General features: G+C 41.2%; 1 protein-coding gene across 1 annotated transcript in view; it reads right to left on the bottom strand.

Annotated features, from left to right (window-relative positions):
• The window catches only part of GPC3 (glypican 3), a 465,788-nt gene that overhangs the window by 154,718 nt on the left and 288,883 nt on the right, over positions 1 to 22,187 (bottom strand). The window contains exon 4 of the mRNA XM_007517010.2: positions 12,789 to 12,922. Coding sequence (XP_007517072.1) covers positions 12,789 to 12,922 — 134 coding nt within the window. The remainder of the gene's footprint in view (positions 1 to 12,788; positions 12,923 to 22,187) is intronic.

Genomic DNA, 22,187 nt, shown 5'->3' with positions numbered 1-22,187 from the left:
ACAAAATAAGACATCACAGACTGGAAAGAAGAGCGTATGCTTATAAAAATATGAAAGTAGCAAAGCAACAGATATCCAGTGGTAAACAAAAATAAAATTCTCTTTCCTTTTTAAAGCAATACTTCTGGTAGAAAAGGAGTCGAAGCCGCCTTCATATCCCAGTCTATCTGGAGCCTCTACAAAGTTTTTGGATACTCTGGCCAAGGAATTTGTTGGCAGTGAAGTAATTCTTCAATATTGTCTCCCAGCTAGGAATGAACTGATCTAATATATAGGCCTCTGGGGGAGCCAGGGGCCTGATATCACTTGGACCTGGGTGGGCATCCTGAGTCCAAAAATGCCTCCTGAGAGGTTTGTTCTCAGATCTGACCATAAGAGGAAGACTGGTGAAAAGTTATTTCATTGTATTTATTGCTATTTTCCATTTTATTCCCATAAAACTATTCATTCCAACTGATGATTTAAATGAGAGGGGGAGAGGGACACTCACACAGGCGGCAGACATAGTAAGGCCAAGGTAATGGGCAGGGAAACTCAAGAGATGGACAATCCATAACTCCTGATACCCCAAATCAGTTGCTCCTAACTATGCTCAATTCTCCATAGTTTGGTTCTGATGGCTGTGCTCCTTCAATTGCCAAAGTGAACTCAATGTAGGGTATTGAGACTAAAAGTCAGCATTATAGTTTCTTACAGAGGAAAAAAGATGTACTCAATTAACACTTACAGGAGAGATGCTCGATTTTACAAGGTAATAATACAGGTCCCAAGAGCAGTGGAAATTGAAAGACTCAGGGATAAAGCTGAGTAATTCCCCCAGTCCATGAAAAAGTGGAATATGACCATTAGTCTGTGGATAATAATGGCCCTCTCTTTAATAAAGAGTTTCTCTTATGTCTTCTCATATATCCAATTTCCCTCTCACTAATATAGAATATAGCAAGAAAAAAAAAAAGAACTCATAGCAAATCCTTTCAATTTTATTTTCCTAGAAGTTAAAATAAAGCTACTATAAACACATTTCAGGCCTCCCAAGGCTTGCAGTTTTCTTGGCTGATCATAAAGATCATTGATGGGATGGAGAAGATTCAAAGAGGGTCAATCTAAATGTCACGTCAAGAAGATGAAGGAAGGGCTAAGATAAACAGACAACTTCCCACACTAGTGAAGAAGGGTTACTTGGTGGGGGTCAAGCTAAAAGTCTACGAAAACCACAAAGAATGTGAATAATGTGAATACAGTCTGGCTCCTCGATTATAATACTCGGGAGAATAATTTTAAGATTTAAACATGGCAAGAAAGAAAATAAAATGGTCTTCCAACTTCATTGTGTACTCCTTGTCACCACATGACATAAAAGGTAGACCTTGGAAGACACTGTGTTTTATAAACCTGTTTTTTAATCCATTACTTTAAATTTAAAATAGAGATGTGTTCAGCAATCATCCTATTATTACGATGATGGCTGAATTCATAAAACAATCTCTTAAGGCCATGAGGAACAGTAGCCAAGAGCATTGATTTTGGAGCCTGGTCCATGTGCATTTTAGGTGTCTTCTACTATCTCCCAGAAGAAGCAATGGAACTTTAGGCAAATTCTAAATTTATCTTATCTTCAGTTTCCTTATCTGTGAAATGATACAAATAATCAGTTGCTTGGTGATTAAACAAGACAATGCATGTCAAGTTATTTTTTAGCATAGTACCAGTACAGTTAGCCAACAAACAATAACCAGTTATGAATCTGCTAAATGAGCACATGTTCTATATGAAGTATTTATTATGTGTCAGATATATCAAGGTAATTAAGATTGTTTTCAAATTCCAGTTAACTTTATGAGGATGGGGTAAACATTTCATCTATTGTGATGTGCATTAGTAAAATTAGTCTGTACAATCATGCTCTCTCATAACATATTTTTACTGGTACTGGTTTCCAAGGACTAGCTATCTCTTGGGCTGGGTAAACTACTAAACAAATCCAGTATAGTGAGTTGAATAGTTTTTGCCTAGTAGGAAAGTGGTGGTGGCCTCATAAGGATTTATGTGTAGGAATTCAGATGGAGTATAGCCAGGGAAGTGGCACAGCAAGTAGAACACAGGGCTTGCATGTGTAAGGATCCCCTCCCCCCAACACTGGAACAGTGTTCTGGCCTCTCATTAAGTAATAATTATCATCAAAGCAATAGACTTTTTCAAAAAAGAAAGAGCTGTGGCACATCAGATATGGAAGGCCAGGATGAAGTGAAATTTGGAAAAGTAGATGAGTTGTCAGGAAAATGTGAATCAAAACTGCAGTGAAGGAGCGCTTCATACCCAGTATGATTACTACAGTCAAGAAAAAAGAAACAAAGACAAGATAACAATAGGTGCCGATGAGGATACAGAGAAATTGGAACTGTCATACAATGCTGGCATGAGTAAAAATGATACAGCCATGTAGAAAACATTTTGGTAGTTCCTTATAAAGATAATCACAGAATTACTATATGAGCCAGCAATCTCACCTCAAGTATATACTCACAAGGATTAGAATTAAGTACTTAAACAAGTACATGCACATGCATCATGCTCAAGGAAGAAATTTGACCAAAATAAGAACCAGTCAAGAGGTGGAGAAAGACAGATGCCCATCAGCTGATGAAAACAAGTGTGCATTTCCTATATTGGTGTTGGTATGCTTCTAGTTCTCCTTCTGGGATCCCTTCTGTTACATTGCTTGATGTTGTGGTCTATTTACATGGTCATTCTGTTACATTGGTTTGGTCTCACTCCCCCTGCCTCTGTGCAATTTTGGTTTAGTCCTTGCCTTTTCGCGCTTCTCCGCTTCTCTCTTCTCCCCGCCCCCTATCCTATATACTTCCTTGGTTCCTGATGCTGCTGCGGGAGGAGAGAGAGGCAGGACAGAATTGTGTGGTGATTAGATTAGATTAGTTTTTTGAACCGTTCACTCTTGAATAAAGAAATATTGCTTCTCTGCTCAGCCTTGTGTCCCTGGTCATCTGTCTCCCGCCGCAAAGCTAGCCCAGCATACTGGCGCCCTGAACTCTGACTGACATATTGGGATAGTATTCAGTCTTAAAAAAATGTTATTCATACAAGTGACAACATGGGTAGAACTTAAAAATACTGTGCTAAGAGAAAAAAAGCCACTCACGAAGATGATATATTATGTGAAACTGAAGCGAAATGCCCTAATTTATAGAGACAGAAAGTAGATTAGGGATAAATGACTATGAAGTCTCTTCCTGAGGTGATGAAAGTCATGACTGACAAGTCTGATTATAGCAAAAAAATGAATTTTATATATTACATGGACTAATTACATGATATGTGGATTATATCTCAGCTACTATGGAGAGATAACAAAAGGGGGGTAGAAAAGATGTGAGACAGATGTCAATTAAAGCAATAAGCTGTCTCCTTAAGGGAAATGCCTGTTGGATCAATGGAAGAAGACAAGCAGGAGAGCTGGGAAGGAGCCAGGTTTGAATAGAGAGGTTATAGAAGCAAAACTGAGAATAAGAAGAGCAACTTGTGAGAGCTATGACTTCAGCGCTGCCACAGCAGTAAATAGTGCTTAGTGTCTATTTCTCCCTCCATTTATTTCTCCCTTCGTCGTTTAAAGTGAAATTTGCCAGTTTTCCTTCTCATTATATGCTCACAATGGGCGGTAAAGAAAGGTAGATGGGGGTGGGGGAACTGTTCATAGTCCTACCAGTCTGAAATGATCACTGTGAATATTTGGCTATATTTCTTTTTGGACGTTTGCTTCTCCAGTTAAGTTTCATGTTTGTTTCTACACAACCTATTCTCAATAAATAAGTTTGCTTGCTTAGTTTTCATTTGTTCACTGAGAGGTAGAGAAGAGGAGGGGGCATAGGTGGAGAAGGGAAGAGGGACATAGTGAGTGAAAGAGACAGAGACTCCTGCAGCCCTGCTTCACTACTTGTGAAGCTTTCCCCCTTGTGCACTGTAATGTGTGTGTTTAACCAAATGTGCCACCACCTGACCCCTTCTTTTCTTTTTTCTTCTTTAAATAGATTGGAAAAGAGGGAGAGAGAAACGGAGACAGAGAGAGACCACAGTACCTATGTTTCCTTCAGTGCAGTGGGGGCCAGAAGACTGCAAAGCAATGGATTATCCAAGTGAGCTATTTTCCTGGCCCTAATACCCAAAGTGTATTTTACTAGACAAGATACTCAAAATAACGAAATACATGTTTGTTTTCAAATAATTCCCAGCAGCCATCTTTTCTTTGGGGGGGGGTGAAGGGAGGAGTGCAGGTGGGGAGTGGGGAAAGCAGGGCTAGCAACTAGCAAGTGGTTTGCTAGCAGCTAGCAAACTAATCCCTTTGAGCTCCAAAATAATATTCTAGAGCAAACCACTGTTTTGTGCAAAAAGTTCTAAATACTGGGGGAGGGGAATCCCTGGTTTCCAAAAAAAAAAAAAAAAAAAAAACTTTGAGTCTTGGAAATGAATGCAGACATATGATTTGGCAGGGTATTAGAAAGACTTTTGTTAAACTGTTGGAAAATTAATGAGCTTTTCAAAAGGCAGCAACCACAGGTGATAATGACACCACAGCCCTCAAGCAGCGGAGTGAGACAGGTGTGTTTTACCTCCTACTGGTTTACTGGGTCTCTCTCATTGCTAACCTCCTTTGTCCCTACCAGTCATCTGAAACTTCTTGTTGTGGTGGGGGGCAGGGGATGGAGTGGAACCAAGTATATTTTATTTTTATCCTTTCAGAAATACAGCTTTCTATATGGGGCCCTGGCAGATAATATGAAAGGGGGGGGAGGTGAGATGGATATTTCCATTTTTCATTTTCAAGAAAAGGTACCTGCAAAGAAATGAAGTGACATATTCATTAACCATGTATGCCTTAAACCTGAATTTTCCTCCCTTTGTGCTAATAGCCCATGAGAGACAACAAAAGAATCTCCACCCATCAAGTAAGGCAGTTTGATCAACTGAATTCTCTGGAGGGGGGTGGTGGGTGGCAGAAAGTTTGGACTGGTAGGTGCCCAGGATGGGAAAAGTGATACAGTGAACGGGAAGGCTTCCCCCTGTGGAGAGCAGTCTGGAGAACACTCAGAAGGCTAGAAGTGGATCTACCATATGACCCTGCAATTCCTCTCCTGGGGAACCAAACACACCCATCCAAAAAGATCTGTGTACACCTGTGTTCATAGCAGCATAGTTTGCAATAGCCAAAACCTGGAAGCAACTCAGGTGTCCAACATCAGATGAGATGCTGAGTAAGTGGTTATATATATACTGTGGAATACTACTCAGCTATTAAGAATAATGAATTCATCTTCTTCAATCCAACTTGTATGGAATTGAAGGAATTATGCTAAGTGAGATAAGCCAGGAAGAGAAGGATGAATATGGGATGATCCCACTCCCAGACAGAAGTTGAAAAATAAGAATAGAATGAAAAAGACAAAGCATAACTTGGACTGCAGTTGGTGTGCTGCACCAAAGTAAAAGACTCTGGGAGTGGGAGGGTTGTTCAAGCCCTGGAACATGATGGCACAGGAAGACCTAGGTAGGGGGTTAAATTGTTATGCAGAAAACTGAGAAATATTACACTTGTACCAACTACTGTATTTTATTGTTGACTGTAAACCATTAATCCCTCCAATAAAGGGGAAAAATGAAGAAAAAAAGAAGAACAAACAGAAGAAAAAGGAGGAGGAGGAGGAGATAAGGGAAGGCATCCAGATCGGGGTTTCCAAGTTCACTTTCTTCTAACACATACTCTCCAGACATAGCATGTGACACACAAGTGCCTTCACCTATGACTCTTGTTGCAGACAGAACCAACACCTGCTTCCAGAACGCTGTTCAGGGAGAGGAAGTCTCTTCATCTAGGATTCCACTCAGTGGGCTAATGGAACTAAAGAACATACACACATGCGCCATCTTGTAATACTATGCCTGGACTCATGTTACCATCCCTGGGCTCCCACCAATCTCAAGAGGACAACTTCTTCCTAGGCCATGGAGGAGGGGATCCCCTTTGCTCTCCTGCAATGATTTACTTGGGCAGCCATCAAAGCAGCCCTAATTGGAAACCAACTGCAAATAAGAACAGCCTTTTCTCTCAACTACAGACCCTGAACTTTCCTCCTTTATCATTAAGGGTCCCCCATCGTTCATATAAATTATTATGAACTCTTTTTTTTTAATATGAAAATAGGAAAGCACAGAAAAAAAGAAGTAATCCTGATGTAATCCTGATCAGAAAGATGCAGAATTGCAATTGGTTCTGTGGGACAGGACTTTTTTTTTCTAGTTTGACCTCACACTACAATTCTCCACCATTCCAGATATTTAGCATGTCTGTTTCCACCCCACCCCCAAGCTGCTGACTTTGCCTGGGACACCTTCTGGTCCCTTCAGCATCTGCTGAATTTCTACTCTGCCTTCATGGTACAACTCAAAACTGATTCTCTCCAAAAGAGCCTTTCTTGCCTCCTGCCTTCGAACTGGTAACGCCCCTATTGGTGATGCTGCCTTTGTACATAGCTCTGACTTGACACTTACACTCCCTCTGGCATGGCAGATATTTGCGTGTCTGTCTTCTTAACCAGGCTAGGAGCTCCTCCCATTCATCAGAGCTTAATCCTTACATGATGCTTAGAATGTAGACAGTGTTGACAAATGTTGAAAGAAGTAGAATCCTATTTAGGCCAGAATGACTTGTACCAGACCCGAAACTTCTTGATTCACTCAGGACATACTTTGTTGTTTTGTTTCAAGGGTGGAAGGCACTACCAGGCTTACAAAGCTGATTAGCCAGCCCAGAGCAGCAGTCTGAGAGGGAGTGGGAGGAAGCATTGATTTAGGACCAGAGAGCTGGGATCAGCTTTTGTTCTTTTCTTTCTAGGTCATTTATTAGTGTCACTTAATCCATTGCCCTCTGAGACCTAGTCAGAGGGGAAGGGTTTGGGGAGGAGGAGGGGGAAACACAGGAAGAAGGCTGGAATACAGAGTTGTTCACAAGGGTGGAGGGGGTGTATGTGACTTCTTCATGTGTTAGTATTAGAGCCAGAAGCTTCACATGTGGTACAGAATAGGATGTGGAAATGGGAAAACAAAACAAAATTAAAAGAAAAGAAAAAAACATCACTTGTGTATTCTACAAGCTTTAATGGGTGTGGGGGGAAGCAAATGACCAAGTAACCTGTGTCACAACAGAAATAGTGAGAAAAAACAAATCAAGGCAAAAGAGGGCTAGGCTGACACTGGGAGTGAGCTGAAAATATGAGAGTTGGAAAAAGGCTGTGAAATGCTCATTTCTTCTCTTCTAATCTTGCTGCCAGTAAATCTTGCCCTACCCTCCCTGCCTTTCTGCTGGCGACAGGTATTTTTTTCCATATTTCTATCCAAAAGGAAGACTTCTCTAATACATAGGCTACCAGTGGAGAATCAGATTGCCTTTACACTGAACTACACTATTTCTAAAATTAGTTGTATGTTGCAAACTACCCAGTTGGGGGCAGACAAAACAAACAGATAATTTCTGCATGCTGCCACAGGAATCCTGCATCTCTTTGTGTGCTATTTTAATAAGGCAAAGGGCTTTGAGACTCATAATAAGATGCAGTGATGCAGCCAGCTTGCTCACAGCCTCCACAAGGCAGAATTCAACAATAGGGCTCCTTCCTAATTATCATATTGTTAATCAGAGGATAGAACTGGGGTGTGTGTGTGTGTGTGTGTGTGTGTGTGTGTGTGTGTGTGTGTGTGTGATACTGGAGGCACATTTTCAGGGCAGTGTGAAATGCCTTGCAAAACACACGGAGAAATAAGCCCTCTCTCATCACCATTTCAAATCGACAGGCTCCACAGTTTGTTTTTTTTTTTAGCCTCCCTTTGGGAGTCAAGGTGTATGTGTGTGTGTGTGTGTGGGGGGGGGTAGCAACAAGTTCAAAGCTGAATCTAAACACAGTGGCCAATCTAGATGCCCAACCAAGAACCTATTTATCAACTTCCTTCTTCCCTCAGGGGATCAACACACGGAGCCCTCTTGGTGAGTGAGGCAAAAGGGAATAGGTTCAATAGAAGCCACAAGGGGTGTCATGGCAGTGGGGCTATGATAAACATACACGCTGACAAATGTGACTAGGGTGATGGAAATCTCAAAATGTGAATGGATGGGTGTGCTTGCTTTGAAACAGCTCTGCGTGTGATTCTGCTGCAAGTTCACCTATCACCTATACCACAACTCCCTTGCCTGAGGTTCTCTCTTCCCCAGATGATGCCTCTCAGAATTCATGTTTTTTTTTGTTTGTGTTTTGCTTGTTTGTGTTTTGCTTTGCTTTCCCACCAAAGGTATCACTGGAGCTCAGCATCTACATGATCACATTGCTCCTGGCAGATTTTTTTTTTCTAATATTTTAATAGAAGGTAAGATGCAGAGAGAGAAAGGACTGGGTGGTGGCACACCCAGTTAAGTTCAAATAGTACTAAGCACAAGGATCCAGGTTCAAGGCCCTGGCTACCCACCAGCAGAGGGGAAAGCTTCGCAAGCAGTTAAGCAGATCTATAGGTGTCTATCTTTCTCTCTCCTTCTCTATCTCCTCTTCCTCTCTCATTTTCTTTCTGTCTTAGTAAAATGAAGGAAAGAAATGGCTGCCAAGAGCAGTAGATTCATAGTGCCAGACCCAAGCCACAGCAATAACCTTGGGGGAAAACAAACAAAAAAGTAGATAGGGAGAGAAAGAAAGACTCCACAGCACCATTACACCACTTGTTCAAGTGCTCCCATATGCTAGCCAGGGGCTGGAACCCAGGTCCTCATGTATGGTTAGGTGTGTGCTCTACTGGTTGAGCCATCTCCCAGCCCCAATTCTCAGCATTCTTTTGTACTTACAACTGTTTATGGGAATATGTATAGTTAAGTATAGTTCTCCACCAGATAGATTTGCAGTGTAGAGATTATGTCTTGATTGCTAGTGCCCACAATAGGTGTTACATTAATTTCTGATGGATTAGATGAATATCAGGGGCTGGGTGGTGGTGCACCTGGTTGAGCACACACATCACAGTGTGCAAGGAGACAGGTTCAAGCCCTTGCTCTCCACCTGCTGGAGGAAGGCTTCATTAGTGGTGAAGCAGGGCTGCAGGTGTCTCTCTGTCTCTCTCCCTCTCAATCTCCCTCTTCTTTATTGATTTCTGGATGTCTCTATTCAATAAATAAACATCTATCTATCTAGCTATCAGTTATTCATTTGAATTCAATATTCATGTGATTTACATTATTTCAGTTCAATTATTGACATTAATTTCTCAGGTCATTTGGGGCAAAGAGGGAAAACAAAGGAGAGAGACTAAAGAAAAATGGCCAAATTTTGTCTTCCCAGACAGATTTAAAAAAAAAAAAAAAAAAAAAAACACCTTCCAGGAGCCGGGCAGTGGCACAGCAGGTTAAGCGCACAAGGCTCAAAGTGCAAGAAGCGGTGTAAAGATCCCGGTTCGAACCCCCAGCTCCCCATCTGCAGGGGGTTTGCTTCACAGGTGATGAAGCAGGTCTGCAGGTGTCTATATTTCTCTCCCCCTCTCTGTCTTCCCCTCCTCTCTCCATTTCTCTCTGTCCTACCCAACAACGACAGCAATAACAACAACAATAATAACAACAATGACAATAAACAACAAGGGTAACAAAAAGGGAGAAAAAACCTTCCCAGAGAACCTTTCTATTAAAGGCAAAATGTTCCCAAATGTTTTGATGCCAGGATCTCTGTATTCAGGGATTATTTGATACATTCTTTTTTCAAGAGATAGAGCTTAATATCTCCCCCTCAAATATAGACTAGAATTGATGACTTTCTCCTCCTCCTTGTCCTCATCTTCTTCCTTCATCCTCTTCTTTTCCCTCTTCTCTCCCACTTATAGAGATAAGGGATTTGTGATTTCATTATTCTGGGCTGTATTTTCACTCAGACTGAGAGACACAGAGAGAAATCCATGGAGGGAAGCCACAATACTGGAACTTTCTCTTGTGCCATATCACCTCACAGGTGGTTCTAGGGCTCAAACATGGACCATATGCATGAACAGGTGGCCATCTTACTTGATGACCTCTCTCTCTGGCCTGACTTGCCTCTATCAAATTGAATAGATGAACACTGACAGTCTGTTACTTTTAAGACCAAGTCATAAAAGACATGGTAGTTTGTTCTTGCTCTCTCCCAAGAATATCTTATCCTGATTAAGTCAGACATCACATCCTGGAAGTACTTAGAGATCCTCATAGACAGGAGTTTAGTTCTACCTCCAGCCAACCATCAGAAAGGACTGGCTAACCACATAAGGAAGCCCTTATGCAAGTGACCCCTTCAGCTTTTGGGACACTTTAGAAGACAGAACAGTCCAGATTACATCTTTTCCCCCTAAATTATATTTATTTATTTATTATTGGATAGAGACAGAGAAAAATTGAGAGTGGAAGAGGAGAAAGAATGGGAAAGAGACAGAGAGACACCTGTAGCCCTGCTTCACCACTTGTGAAGTTTTCCCCCTGCAGGTGAGGACCAGGGGCTTGAACCTGGGTCCTTGCACACTGTAATGTGTATGCTTAGCCAGAGGCACCACCACCTGTCTCTTCCAGCATCTTTAAAGATGATTTTATTTATTAATGAGAGAGATAGGAGGAGAAAGAAAAAGAACCAGAGCATAAGGCAGGCATGTATGTTGCCGGGGATTGAACTTAGGACCTCATGTATAAGAATCCAGTGCTTTGGACTTCCCTGGACAGATGATCCCACCAATGTGTTCTGGAGCTCTGCTTCCTCAGAACCCTGCCTCGCTAGGGAAAGAGAGAGAGAGGTTGGGAGTATGGATCAACCTGCCAAAGCCCATGTAAGCAGGGAAGCAATTACAGAAACTAGACCTTCCACCTACTGTACCCCACAATGATCCTGGGTCCATACTCCCAGAATAGGAAAGCTATCAGGGGAGGGGATGGGATATGGAGCTCTGGTGGTGGGAATTGTACTCCTCTTATCCTATGGTCTTATCAATGTTTCCATTTTATAAATAAATACATTTAAAAAAAAGAATGCAACAAAAATATCCAATGCTTTATCCACTGTGCCACCTCCCAGATGACACAGGTAACAGAAACTGTGAGAGAAGGACTGTTTGTTGCCTTCTTTAATTTTAAAAAATGGGTTTTATTTATTACGTATGAGAGCACGTGTCACGGAAAAGGGATAAAGGGAGGAAGAGGGAGGGAGAGAGAAAGAGAGAGAGAGAGAGAGAGAGAGAGAGAGAGAGAGAGATGCCAGAGCACCATTGTGTACATGTAGTGTTGGAAATCAAACTTTGATACTCTACCAGCTGAACTATTTCCCCAACTGCAACTGTTTATTGTTTTAAATTGCTATGTTGTAGCGTAATTCATTATATAACACTAGATAACTAAAAACAACCCCTCTATACCCTGAAAATTAAGCGTTCCAAAGAACTTTTGTTAATATGATTCATATCTATTAATATTTACTGCCTTGGAAACTAAAACTTAGGGGGGAAAAGAGCACACTTTATTTATCAACTTTAAGCTAATAAAAAACAAGCCATTACATGTGAACACAAATAACATTTTCTGTGAAAAAAGTGACAGTATTTTTGCAGTTTTGCAAACTTGGTCTCCTGTTGCTTTCTGTTGCAGGCAGTGCTGTCTTCAAATATCAATATATAAACAAAGGTCCAGCCTCACAAAAGTATGTAGTTATCAAAAGGGTCTCACAGACCTCAGACAGGTTCTCTGGAACTCCAAGGTCCTGAATCACTTTTAAGAAACTGCTGCTTTAGAGAAACTAGAAATCCATTAGGTTTGAAGTGAACAAAAGTGAAGCAAATGGGACTTTCTGAAAGGATCCTCTGTAGTACTGTCTTTCACTCAAGCTGCTGCACTGCCTTCCATCACTCTAAACTATATCATACGTAAAAATGAACGGCCATTTCCAACCCCCCTCAAGGGAAATAAAAATTAATAGGATAATTAGCTCAGAGCTGTGGTGTTACTTATTTCATCTCTTAGTTTTCAGTCCCTAAGCCTCCCAATACCCTCAATACAATAGGAGGAAAAATTGACTACTGTCTTTGGTGAGAGGGCAACTCTAGATTTGTGTTGGGTTTCCCACCCAATTCACCCCCTTTGTAACCAAGAAGCCAAAGCAGGGAAGGAAGGGATCTGAGTGGAGAGAGGTAGAATGAAGAGAATAAGAAACCAACTAATTTATCACTTGACTGCTGCTTTAAGAGACAAAAAATGACTCCTTTGTTGCTCATGTTTTCAAATAATTAGAGAGAGTGCATTGTATGTGTATGTGTATTCAGGAGTGTGTTTACACTTGAATGTGTCCTACCAGTTTCTCTATGGCGATTGCAATCCTGACTCCTTATTAATGATGGCAAAAGTCATAATCTGTGCTATGGAATTATGAAACCAGATCACAAGCAGAAAGGGTTTTGTTTAATCTATGAAGATCTTAGATTTGAATAACCCATTATATTCTGTGTTGCTGTACTAGATATGTATATATAACAAATTTACATTTAAATATGATTTGGCTATAACCCAATCTCTTCTACCTTTAATAGTGACAGAAGAGAGAATTTAATCAGTTAAACACTTTACTCAAAAGAGCTAAAGAATATGTATTTAAGCAGCTTCACTCCAATGGTTTTTTGACCTTAAAACATAATTACTGATTGTGTGCTGAAATAGAAGAGGAAGAAAAAAAAAAAAAAAAAAAACCTCTTACCTTCGGCGGCTGGATAAGGTTTCTTCATGTTCTACATGAGCAACTTTTAATACCTTCTTGTCAATAAACAGATCTTCAGGATAATAAGCAGATCTATACTGGCGCTGTTGAGAATGAGCACACAACTTGCCAATCTAAAAAAAGAAAAAGGAAATGCAATATAATTAGATGACACTTCCTTAGACGTCAGAGCAGAAACAAATTCTGAAATGTACTTCAATTCCTTCGCCAATTTCTTTTTGAAGAACAGAGCGAAGCTAGCGCTACAACTGAAGAACAGGTGATGGGTGTTTTTAAGGGAAGGGCCATCTGTGGGAAGGAAGAGTGAATACAGTGGTCGGGGGGGTGGCACCCTTGGGGCACAGCCCATTTGGGGATGTCCTAAGATGACAAACTGTTTCTTTCGGGAGTAGGGCGGTAGTGCAGCAGGTTAAGCGCACGTGGTGCAAAGTGCAAGGACTGGCGTAAGGATCCTGGTTCGAGCCCCCGGCTCCCCACGTGCAGGGTTGGGGTGGGGTGGTGGGTCGCTTTACAAGCGGTGAAGCAGGTCTGCAGGTGTCTTTCTCTGCCCCTCTCTGTCTTCCCCTCCTCTCTCCATTTCTCTCTGTCCTATCCAACAACAACAATAATAACTACAATAAAACAAGGGCAACAAAAGGAAATAAATAAATATTTTTTAAAAAACCTGTTTCCTTCTCCATAGTGAAATGCATCTTTGAAAGGCTCCTCTGCACAAGACTAACGCTATCCATACCTTTCTACTTGGTATTTGGGGACTTATAAAGATGACAAAGAACTGGCACAGGCTGGGAGGATGAGTGAGAGATGTATATAGCCTGTGAAGGGAAGAACAGTCCCACACCCCCAACTTTGCCATACAGAGTGCTGCCATTTTAGGAGCATTGGGCTCTAGAAGCTAGGGTGTGGTGTAGTTGCTCATCGGAAGAAGGCAAACAATCAGTTGATAGCCAGTGTCCCAGCTGTGAACTGCCTGTCTTAGACTAAATCCAGGACTGAGGGTACTAAAGAATAATAAGTAGACGATACAGAAAGTTTACCTTTGCACCTCCTTGCTCTTCCCCCCCTTGGTTTCCTTTCCTTTTTTTCTTACCTTTATTTATTTTAAATATTTGTTTATTTATTCCCTTTTATTACCCTTGTTGTTTTATTGTTGTAGTTATTATTGACGTCGTTGCTGTTGAATAGGACAGAGGGAAATGGAGAGGAAGACAGAGAGGGGGAGAGAAAGACACTTGCAGACCTGCTTCACCACCTGTGAAGCGACTCCCTTACAGGTGAGGAGCCGGGGGTTCAAACCAGGATCCTTATGCAGGTCCTTGAAGCTTTGCACCACCTGCACTTAACCCGCTACGCTACCGCCTGACTCCCTCCCCTTTCCTTTTTTTTCTCCTTTTCTCCTTCCAGTCTTGGTATCTCTCCTCCTCCTCCTCCTCCTCCTCTTCCTCCTCTCTCTCTCGTTTATTTTTTAACGAAAGAGAGGAAAAGGAGAAGGAGGAGGAGGAGGAGAAGGAGGAGGAGGAGGAAGGAGGAGGAAGAGAGAACCAGAATATCACTCTGGTACATGCACAGCTTGAGAGTCCAACACTCTCCACTGCGCCACCTCGTGGACCACTTGGTTACTTCTTTCTTAGCTCCCTTTATCTGTTCAATCATTGGATTCCACTTTATATTCACATAATAGTGCTCAATTATGACACCAGCATTCTCATTTACCTCATTCCTAAATGATCTATCTGTTTAAATTGTTTGTTGTTTTTGACGGGTTATGTTGTTTTCACCGGGCTAGCTTCACAGGCGGGTAACAGACGACCAGGGACTCATGGCTGGGTTGTACGCAGTATCTCTTTATTCATGCAGGACGCAGCACAATCTAAGACGAGCTAAGCTAAACTCAAGGTACAGTACAGTAAAACTCACAATGCTGTCTTTATAAATACTTGCCAAGTAAGGTGGAAACAGGATGTGACATAGAGAGGGTGGAGAGAAAAGTGACTGGTGAAAATCAGAGTGTGACAAAGAGGAGATCAGGGTGTGACAAGGAGAGGGGGTGGAGCAAAAACATATCATGAAACAGTGGGGACTGAACCAATGCCCTGGATGGAGGTGCTTGTTAACAGCGGTTATGTAAATAGAATGAAGTGGTTATGTAAATAGAATAGTGTTAAGCAGGGGGGATTTAAACCAAATGAAACAGAAGGAGTCTCATGCATACCAACAGTTTGTATGTTTGATAAGGTTTTTTTTTTTTCACATGCAGACAGAAGCTTAAGTGAGCTTCCATGTGTAGAAGGAAGGTTTTAGCTGGGGAAATACATCAGCTGCTAGTGCATGGGATTTGCATGTCTGAGGCTCTCAGTTCAGTCCTATGTACCAGAGTAGTGTTCTGGCTTATCTTTCTTTTTTTTTTTTCATGTGAAACTCTCTATCTCACATAGAATCAACAAAGATAAAATGAGGAATATGAATATTAACAGATTTAAATGTCTCTCCTGTGCCAGACAACCCTAAGTCACCTCCATTTCATATGTGAGGAAGCTGAGGTCCATGGAGGTGAAGTAACTTACTTTGGCAAATGGAGAACAGAGTCATCCTCTGACTTGGAACCCTCTCATCTGACTTCACCTGCCTAGAAAATATTATGAACATTTGATTTCTACCTGTTAGTACTATACATTTGGAAGAAACAACAAAACTTAAGGATTTCTAGTCTTCCAGAAATAAATAAATAAATAAAAAGAGTACATTGAATTGAAAAGCTTCTGCACAGCAAAGGAAACCATCACTCAAACAAAGAGGCTATCAGATAAATGTCTAATAACCAAAATATAAAAAGAGCTCATCAAATTTAGTAACAACCAAAAAAAAAAAAAAAGATGGGTAGAACTTGAAGGGATCATGTGAAGTTAGATAAGGCATAAAGAGAAGGATGAATAGGATGATCTCATCCATGGACAGAAATTGAGAAATAAGAACAGAAAGGGGACCACAAAGTAGAACTTGAACTAGGTTTTGTGTATTGCACCCATAGAAAGGACTCTGGGAGGGGGCTTTCAGGTCCTGGTACATGATGGTGGAGAAAACTGAGAAATTTTACATGTGTACCAGCAACTATATCTACCGTAAAACATGAATTCCCCCAATAAAAATAAATAAAATTAAAAATAAAAAATTCTAGTCTTGAAACACAATCAAAAGGAATATATAGACTGTATGCTCTAGTGAAATATTATCAAGACCACCCAAGGATACTTTTGTCACTTTTTAATTTTATTTATTGTTGGATAGAGACAAGAAGAAATTGAGAGGGAAGGGGGTGAGAGAGAGGGAAAGAGACAGAGAGACACCTGTAAACCTACTTCACCACTAGTGAAGCTTACCCCTGCAGGTGGGGACTGAGGGCTTGAACCTGGGTCCTTGTGGGCTATAATGTGTGTGCTTAACCAGGTGTGCCACTGCCTGGACCTGACTTTTGTCACTTCTGTACCTTCATGAAATCAGACTTCATTTTGTACTCTATCAAGGAATCAGCAAAGGTGAATTCACTGAAGGGAAATGAATAACTATCTGGAGGTTATCATTAACTTCCTATGAAGAGTGTGCATTTTTGAATAGGTCCTAACTGGAAGCAGTCTGGTATGATGGACTGGGGAGTCCACTCCAAATCATTTTCAAAGTATATAATGCACATTATTTTTTTTTTTTAAAAAAGAAATCACCGGGGCTGATAAAATAGTTCACTTAGATAGTGTGCTGTTTTGTCATGCATGTAACCTAGGTTTGAGCCTGGCCCCAACTGCATTGAAGGAAGCTTTGGAGCTGTGGTTGGTCTCTTTCTCCGTTTCTCTGTCTCTCTCTCTGTCTCTCTCCCTCTCCCTCTCTCTCAAGAAATCACTGAATGCAAAATCCAGGAGATATCTAAGTGGTAGAGGATAAGACTTGCATCCAGAGGCCCCAGAAGTCCCAGGTTCAGTTTTTCGCACCATGTTAAATGTCCAAGCTGAACAACATTCTATCCCTCTCAGTCCCTCACTCCTCTCTCATTTATATAAATAAATAACTAAATACTCTTTAATACTTAACTGAGGGTAGGGGCAGGTGCTGATGTGCCTGGGTGAGCACACATGCTACAATGCACAAGGATCAGGTTCAAGTCCCCAGGTTTCACCTGAAGGAGGAAATGCTGCAGCTGTTTCTCTCTCTTACCCCTCTCAATTCCTCTCTGCCCTGTCAAATAATAAATAAATAATTTAATCTTTTAAAAAAAGAAATAGCTGAGGGCAAGTTTCACATCACGAATTATGTCCAGGTGCTTAGACAATTTACTTAGTTAAGCTGCAGGTGAAGTTTCACAGAACAAAACCTGGATTTCCATTCTGTTTTCCACCCTGATTGTACTGTTCTGTGAGCACAAATCAATGAGAGAGACCCTTTCACCAGAATCAAAATATTCTTAGCACGTCTCCTGACTGATAGACTGACACCTGTTCCAAAGTCAGCCCCCCCCCCCCAATTTTGCAACATCTTTCACTTATCTACTTGCAACCCACAGCTGTGAAACCTCCCTCCTCACTGAAAGGCTGTTCTTTGTATCAGTGAATGCTAATTGAGCCACATTAAAACTTTAAAGCATGTGACCCCTCCCACCCCACTGGTAGAGGAGCAGCTGAGGCAAAAGTAGGAAGGGTAAGAATAAACTAGAATGCAGCCAGTCTGTAGTCTGACCTTTCTTCCCAAACCACCCAATGTGGCATTCTCAAGCTGACTTCCTCAGGCTCTGTGTGGGGCAAGGGACGAACAATGGTTTGCAGCCAACAGCCCCACTCCCCCATCTGAAATCTGCCACATCTTATCAGACAGGCTGTATTTTCTTCCACAAATCTACCATGAAGCAAATTTTTATTCCACACAAAGAGTTTGTCAAATGTAGACACACACACACCCTGCCTTAGGCTCTGCTCCCCACATCTTTCACCTCCACGCTGTGGGAGCTGTAGGTGAAAATTATGAGTTTATTTTGAGAAGGGGGACACTCAACATATTTGACAAAGAGATGCAGTATTTGCATTCAAGAGGCCCTTTGAGCCTCACACATGGAAAGCACCAGAGTCTGGGGAGAGCAGGGTCTGACACTACAGCTGCACTTGAGAGAGAAACAAACTGCCTCCCAAGTAGCATTTTTTAGAAAGCAGAATCCAACAACAACACAACAAAAGTGTGGGGTTTCTAAATAAGAAGTTCAATGAAATTCTCCATCCAGCCTCCAGTCCTCTAGTCAAGGAGGACTCTGCCTTAAAATGTGATTAGCTTGAGTAAATTGATGAGATATGTGGGTGTCTCAAGCAATAGAGCAAGAACAGAAAACCTTGTTTGCTTGTTTCCCAGGAACTGTGATTCCTGACAATTCTTTTATTTATGTGTCAGGGAAAAGCAACAGTGCTCTGAAGTGTTAAAAAACTTAAAAACTGAGAAAGCAGAGGCAGGGTTTCTGGTTATACCCGGGCCAGCAGGTGATTGTAACAACCTTAACACCATTCTTTTCTGCTCAGAGTATAGAAAATTTACTCTTTTTTTTTTTTTCATTACCACCAAGGTTATCTCTGGGGCTCAGTGCAGGCACTATGAATTAATCCACTACTCTTAGTAAAAATTTTTCCTTTATTTTTTTCTTTCTATTATATTTGGTAAGACAGAGAGAAATTGTGAGGGGAAGGAAGATAGAAAGGGAGAGTGTGAGAGAGAAAGAGAGAGAGAGAGAGACCTGCAGGCCTACTTCACTGCTTTAGAAGTACCCCATCTTCCACAGGTGGGGAGTGGTGACTTGAACCCAGGTTGTTTAACATGGTAATATGTGCTCTCAACCAGGTACAACACCACCAAGCCTTTCAAAAACGCACTTTGTAAGTATATGAAAAAAAAAGTACTTTTCAAGGGAGGGGGGTTGGGATATGGAACTCTGGTGGTGGGAATTGTGTGGAATTGTACCCATATTATCCTATGGTCTCATCAATATTTTTTATTTTATAAAAACTTCTCTGTTCCAGTCTCTTGGAAACAGAGTTGGCAGTCAGCTGAGGTAAAGAACAAACACCTCATCACAGACCCCTGCAAGCGTCAACCCGGCTTTGACCTAGCCCGTTATGATTGGGCCCTCCTCAATCGCTATCGAACAGGCCATGGCCAGTGTGCCGCTATGTTCCATCGCTGGGGAGCCAGAGACGACCCGAACTGCCCCTGCGGCTACAGACAGACTATGACCCACATAGTCAACGACTGCCACCTCTCCAGATTCAAAGGAGGTCTCGAAACTTTACATCAGGCTCAACCTGACGCTGTTGACTGGCTATGGAAGAAGGGCAAACGCTAGAAGAAGAAGAATTTTATAAATAAATTAATAATAATTTTTAAAAAATGCACTGATGGGGCTCAGCAAGGTGCTTTAGGTCCTGGAATAATGTCCTTTCATTACAAAGTTGATGTCCAAAAGAAACAAGAAGAAAAAAAAAACCTGGCTGGTGGTGGCACTATTTAAGGGCCTGGTTATGGCTGTGCAATATGTCCTTTCGCTGAAAGTTGAACTTGCCAAGAACTTATTGACGGTGTGAGGACTTACTGCCTGGGGAAAGGCCTAGTAGACTGGGTATCAGAAAACCTGACTAACAACCCCACTGCTGCCTCGCTCCCAACAACAGGACTGTCTACTAATCTGGTCCCACTGTGTCACTCTACCCATTACTCTAGTCTTGTATAGTAACAGGAAGCTAGGGTATGTGAATACCATATTTTGAGTTCCCTTGGAAAAGAAGTGAGAGCATTATTTTCCAAGTAGAGTGTATTTTCGAAGATTTAGAAGTCATGCTAAACATTCGGTTAGATGCAGTTTGCATGTATACCCCCTAGTTGGCATGTCAAGAAATGCAGACACCCTTGCCTTAGATCACCTTTCTCCTCGTTGCTATAGTAAAAACCACACCCAGAGCAGAACAGACCACATCACACCGTGCGATACTCAAACTTGGACAGACTCTATGTGGATGCTTTTCAGAATAGGGATCCAGTAGTATCAAACTCTTTTGATATCTTCAAAAAGACCGCAGTTAAAAAAAACTCCTCCAAATTTTACTCAGGACTGGTTATGTACCTCCCCAACTGAGCCAGGACTCTGACATACAAGGTAGGCTGCTAAAGTTAAACAGTCTGTATTTAAAGAATGACTGAGTCCTATTTATGTCTGGATGTAGGAGATGATGCACTTTGACCCACCACTATTATTATTATTATTATTATTATTATTATTATTATTATATTGCCACCAGTGTTATTGCTGGAACTGGGTTCCGGCACTACAAATTCACCACTCTTGGAAGCCATTTTTTTCTTTTCTTTTTTCTCTATTTTATTTGATAGGACAGAGAGGAATTGAGAGGGCAGGGGGAGATAGAGAGGGAGAGAAAAAGAGAAAACACTCACAGAGCTGCTTTCCCACTGGTGAAGTGTTCCCTTTGCAGGTGAGGAGCGGGAGCATATACCCAGGTCGTACCACTTAGTAACATGTGTGCGCCACCGCTGGGCTCTCTGATTCATTATTTTATTTGATCCTTATACTACTACTGGGTGTGGTAGGCATTGCTAGCACCTCCATTTTACAGATAAGAATACTGAGTGTAGGAAGTCAAGGACTTGTCTAGAGCCATTGAAATGGTAAGGAAGGGCTGACACTAGAACCCATATTGCCTGACCACAACTTGTGCATGCTTTTCCCTACAACCTAGGGCAGTAATTCAGCCTCACAGCAGATAATCTCTAGGACACTAACTCCTATTTGGGGATTCCAACTTATTTGAAAAGCTGACTTGCTTATATGTTCAAACAATGGCACCTGATTTCTTCACATAGTCCACTTCATAATACATTACAGATTTTTAGTGAACTTTTATTTTACTGCTCAAGCAATTAAGGATGTGTGAGTCACAGCCAAATATCTGGGAGGGAGGGGAAAACACTTTGTCACCAGGTCTGTTCATTATCCTCTGTGCTTTATACGCAGATCAATCAATAGTTAATTAATAATGATGTGCTTCCTGAAGTACAAGGTTATAAATTAATTTAATGCTCATATGCATATTTTCTGGAGAAAAAAATGAGTGGAAAGTGCCTGCCATGCCCCTCTCATTGTAGGAAAATGTATGTAATGATTACAGGCATATAATAAGAACAGTTTGCCCAGCCAAATGTTTGTTCATTTCTGTTAATCAGTATTCATTTGAGCTACTTCCATGCAGTTTGTGGAAGCACTGCAATCAGCTGAGTAGTGTGGCAGATTTAAATCAGTAATAAAAGCCCTTGGGAAATTAACAAGACAAAACATTAACCACAGACTATAAACATTAACATATATTAGCATTTTTATTATACCTGTAGAATTGTTAAATGGGTATGGTTACTACTGTTAAAAAGTTTATGTTGTATATCACATAATTTCAATGTATGCTTTGTTTTAAAACTTAGAAGATTTAATTAAATGAAATTGAACGAGAGTATAATAGGCAATCCAATAGAATGAACTTAAGTTCATTATTTTAACCGGAAGCCTTTGGAATTTCCACTTAACTCCTGTGCTCCACAGGCTGAACTCTGGGATCAGGATGGATACTTAAATTGTGCAACTACAGAGATGTTAGGTTTTTTAATTATTTGGAATTCTGATTGATCCAACAATAATCACAGACTACACTGATTCCACTTTTTTTTTTTTTTAGCAATAGTACACAAAATATTTGTCACTCATTGGGACCACAGTAAGAAGCTGAACTCCAGCAGAAAAGGTAAAGCACTAAAACTGAAAAGATCCACTACGTCCCAAGACTCCTGATGGCCACAGGTGGTTTTTTAAAGTCAAAGATTTGTGTTGATCAGTGAGTTCCTACAATTCCATAGGATTGTCTCTCCCCTCAGAAACTGTCAGCTTACCCAAAGAGGTTATTTTCCCTTTCTGCTTCTCTCTTCCCTCCTTCCCCCTCATTTCCTTCTTCTACTGTATAACACACACACACACACACACACACACACACACACACACACACACACACACACACACATACACACACACACACACGGAGAGAGAGAGAGAGAGAGAGAGAGAGAGAGAGAGAGGGAGAGGGAGAGAGAGACACACACACTTTTCACTCACTTGACTAACTTAAGGGCAAAATCAATCTGTGAGAGGTAGAGTCAGAGATGTGCTCTGATGTAGTGCTTCTCCTCCAGATGCATGCTCTCCCATGAATAGGGTATTATAACTAAAGCTTAAATTTGATGTGTTTTTTGTAGCCATAGAATCAATCTGGAATGTCCATTTTGGAGGAAAGTATAAAGAATATA

This window comes from Erinaceus europaeus, chromosome X, assembly GCF_950295315.1.
Source record: "Erinaceus europaeus chromosome X, mEriEur2.1, whole genome shotgun sequence".
Taxonomy (NCBI): domain Eukaryota; kingdom Metazoa; phylum Chordata; class Mammalia; order Eulipotyphla; family Erinaceidae; genus Erinaceus; species Erinaceus europaeus.
The sequence above is the reverse complement of the archived record's forward strand: the minus strand, read 5'-3'. Positions and strand labels throughout refer to the sequence as shown.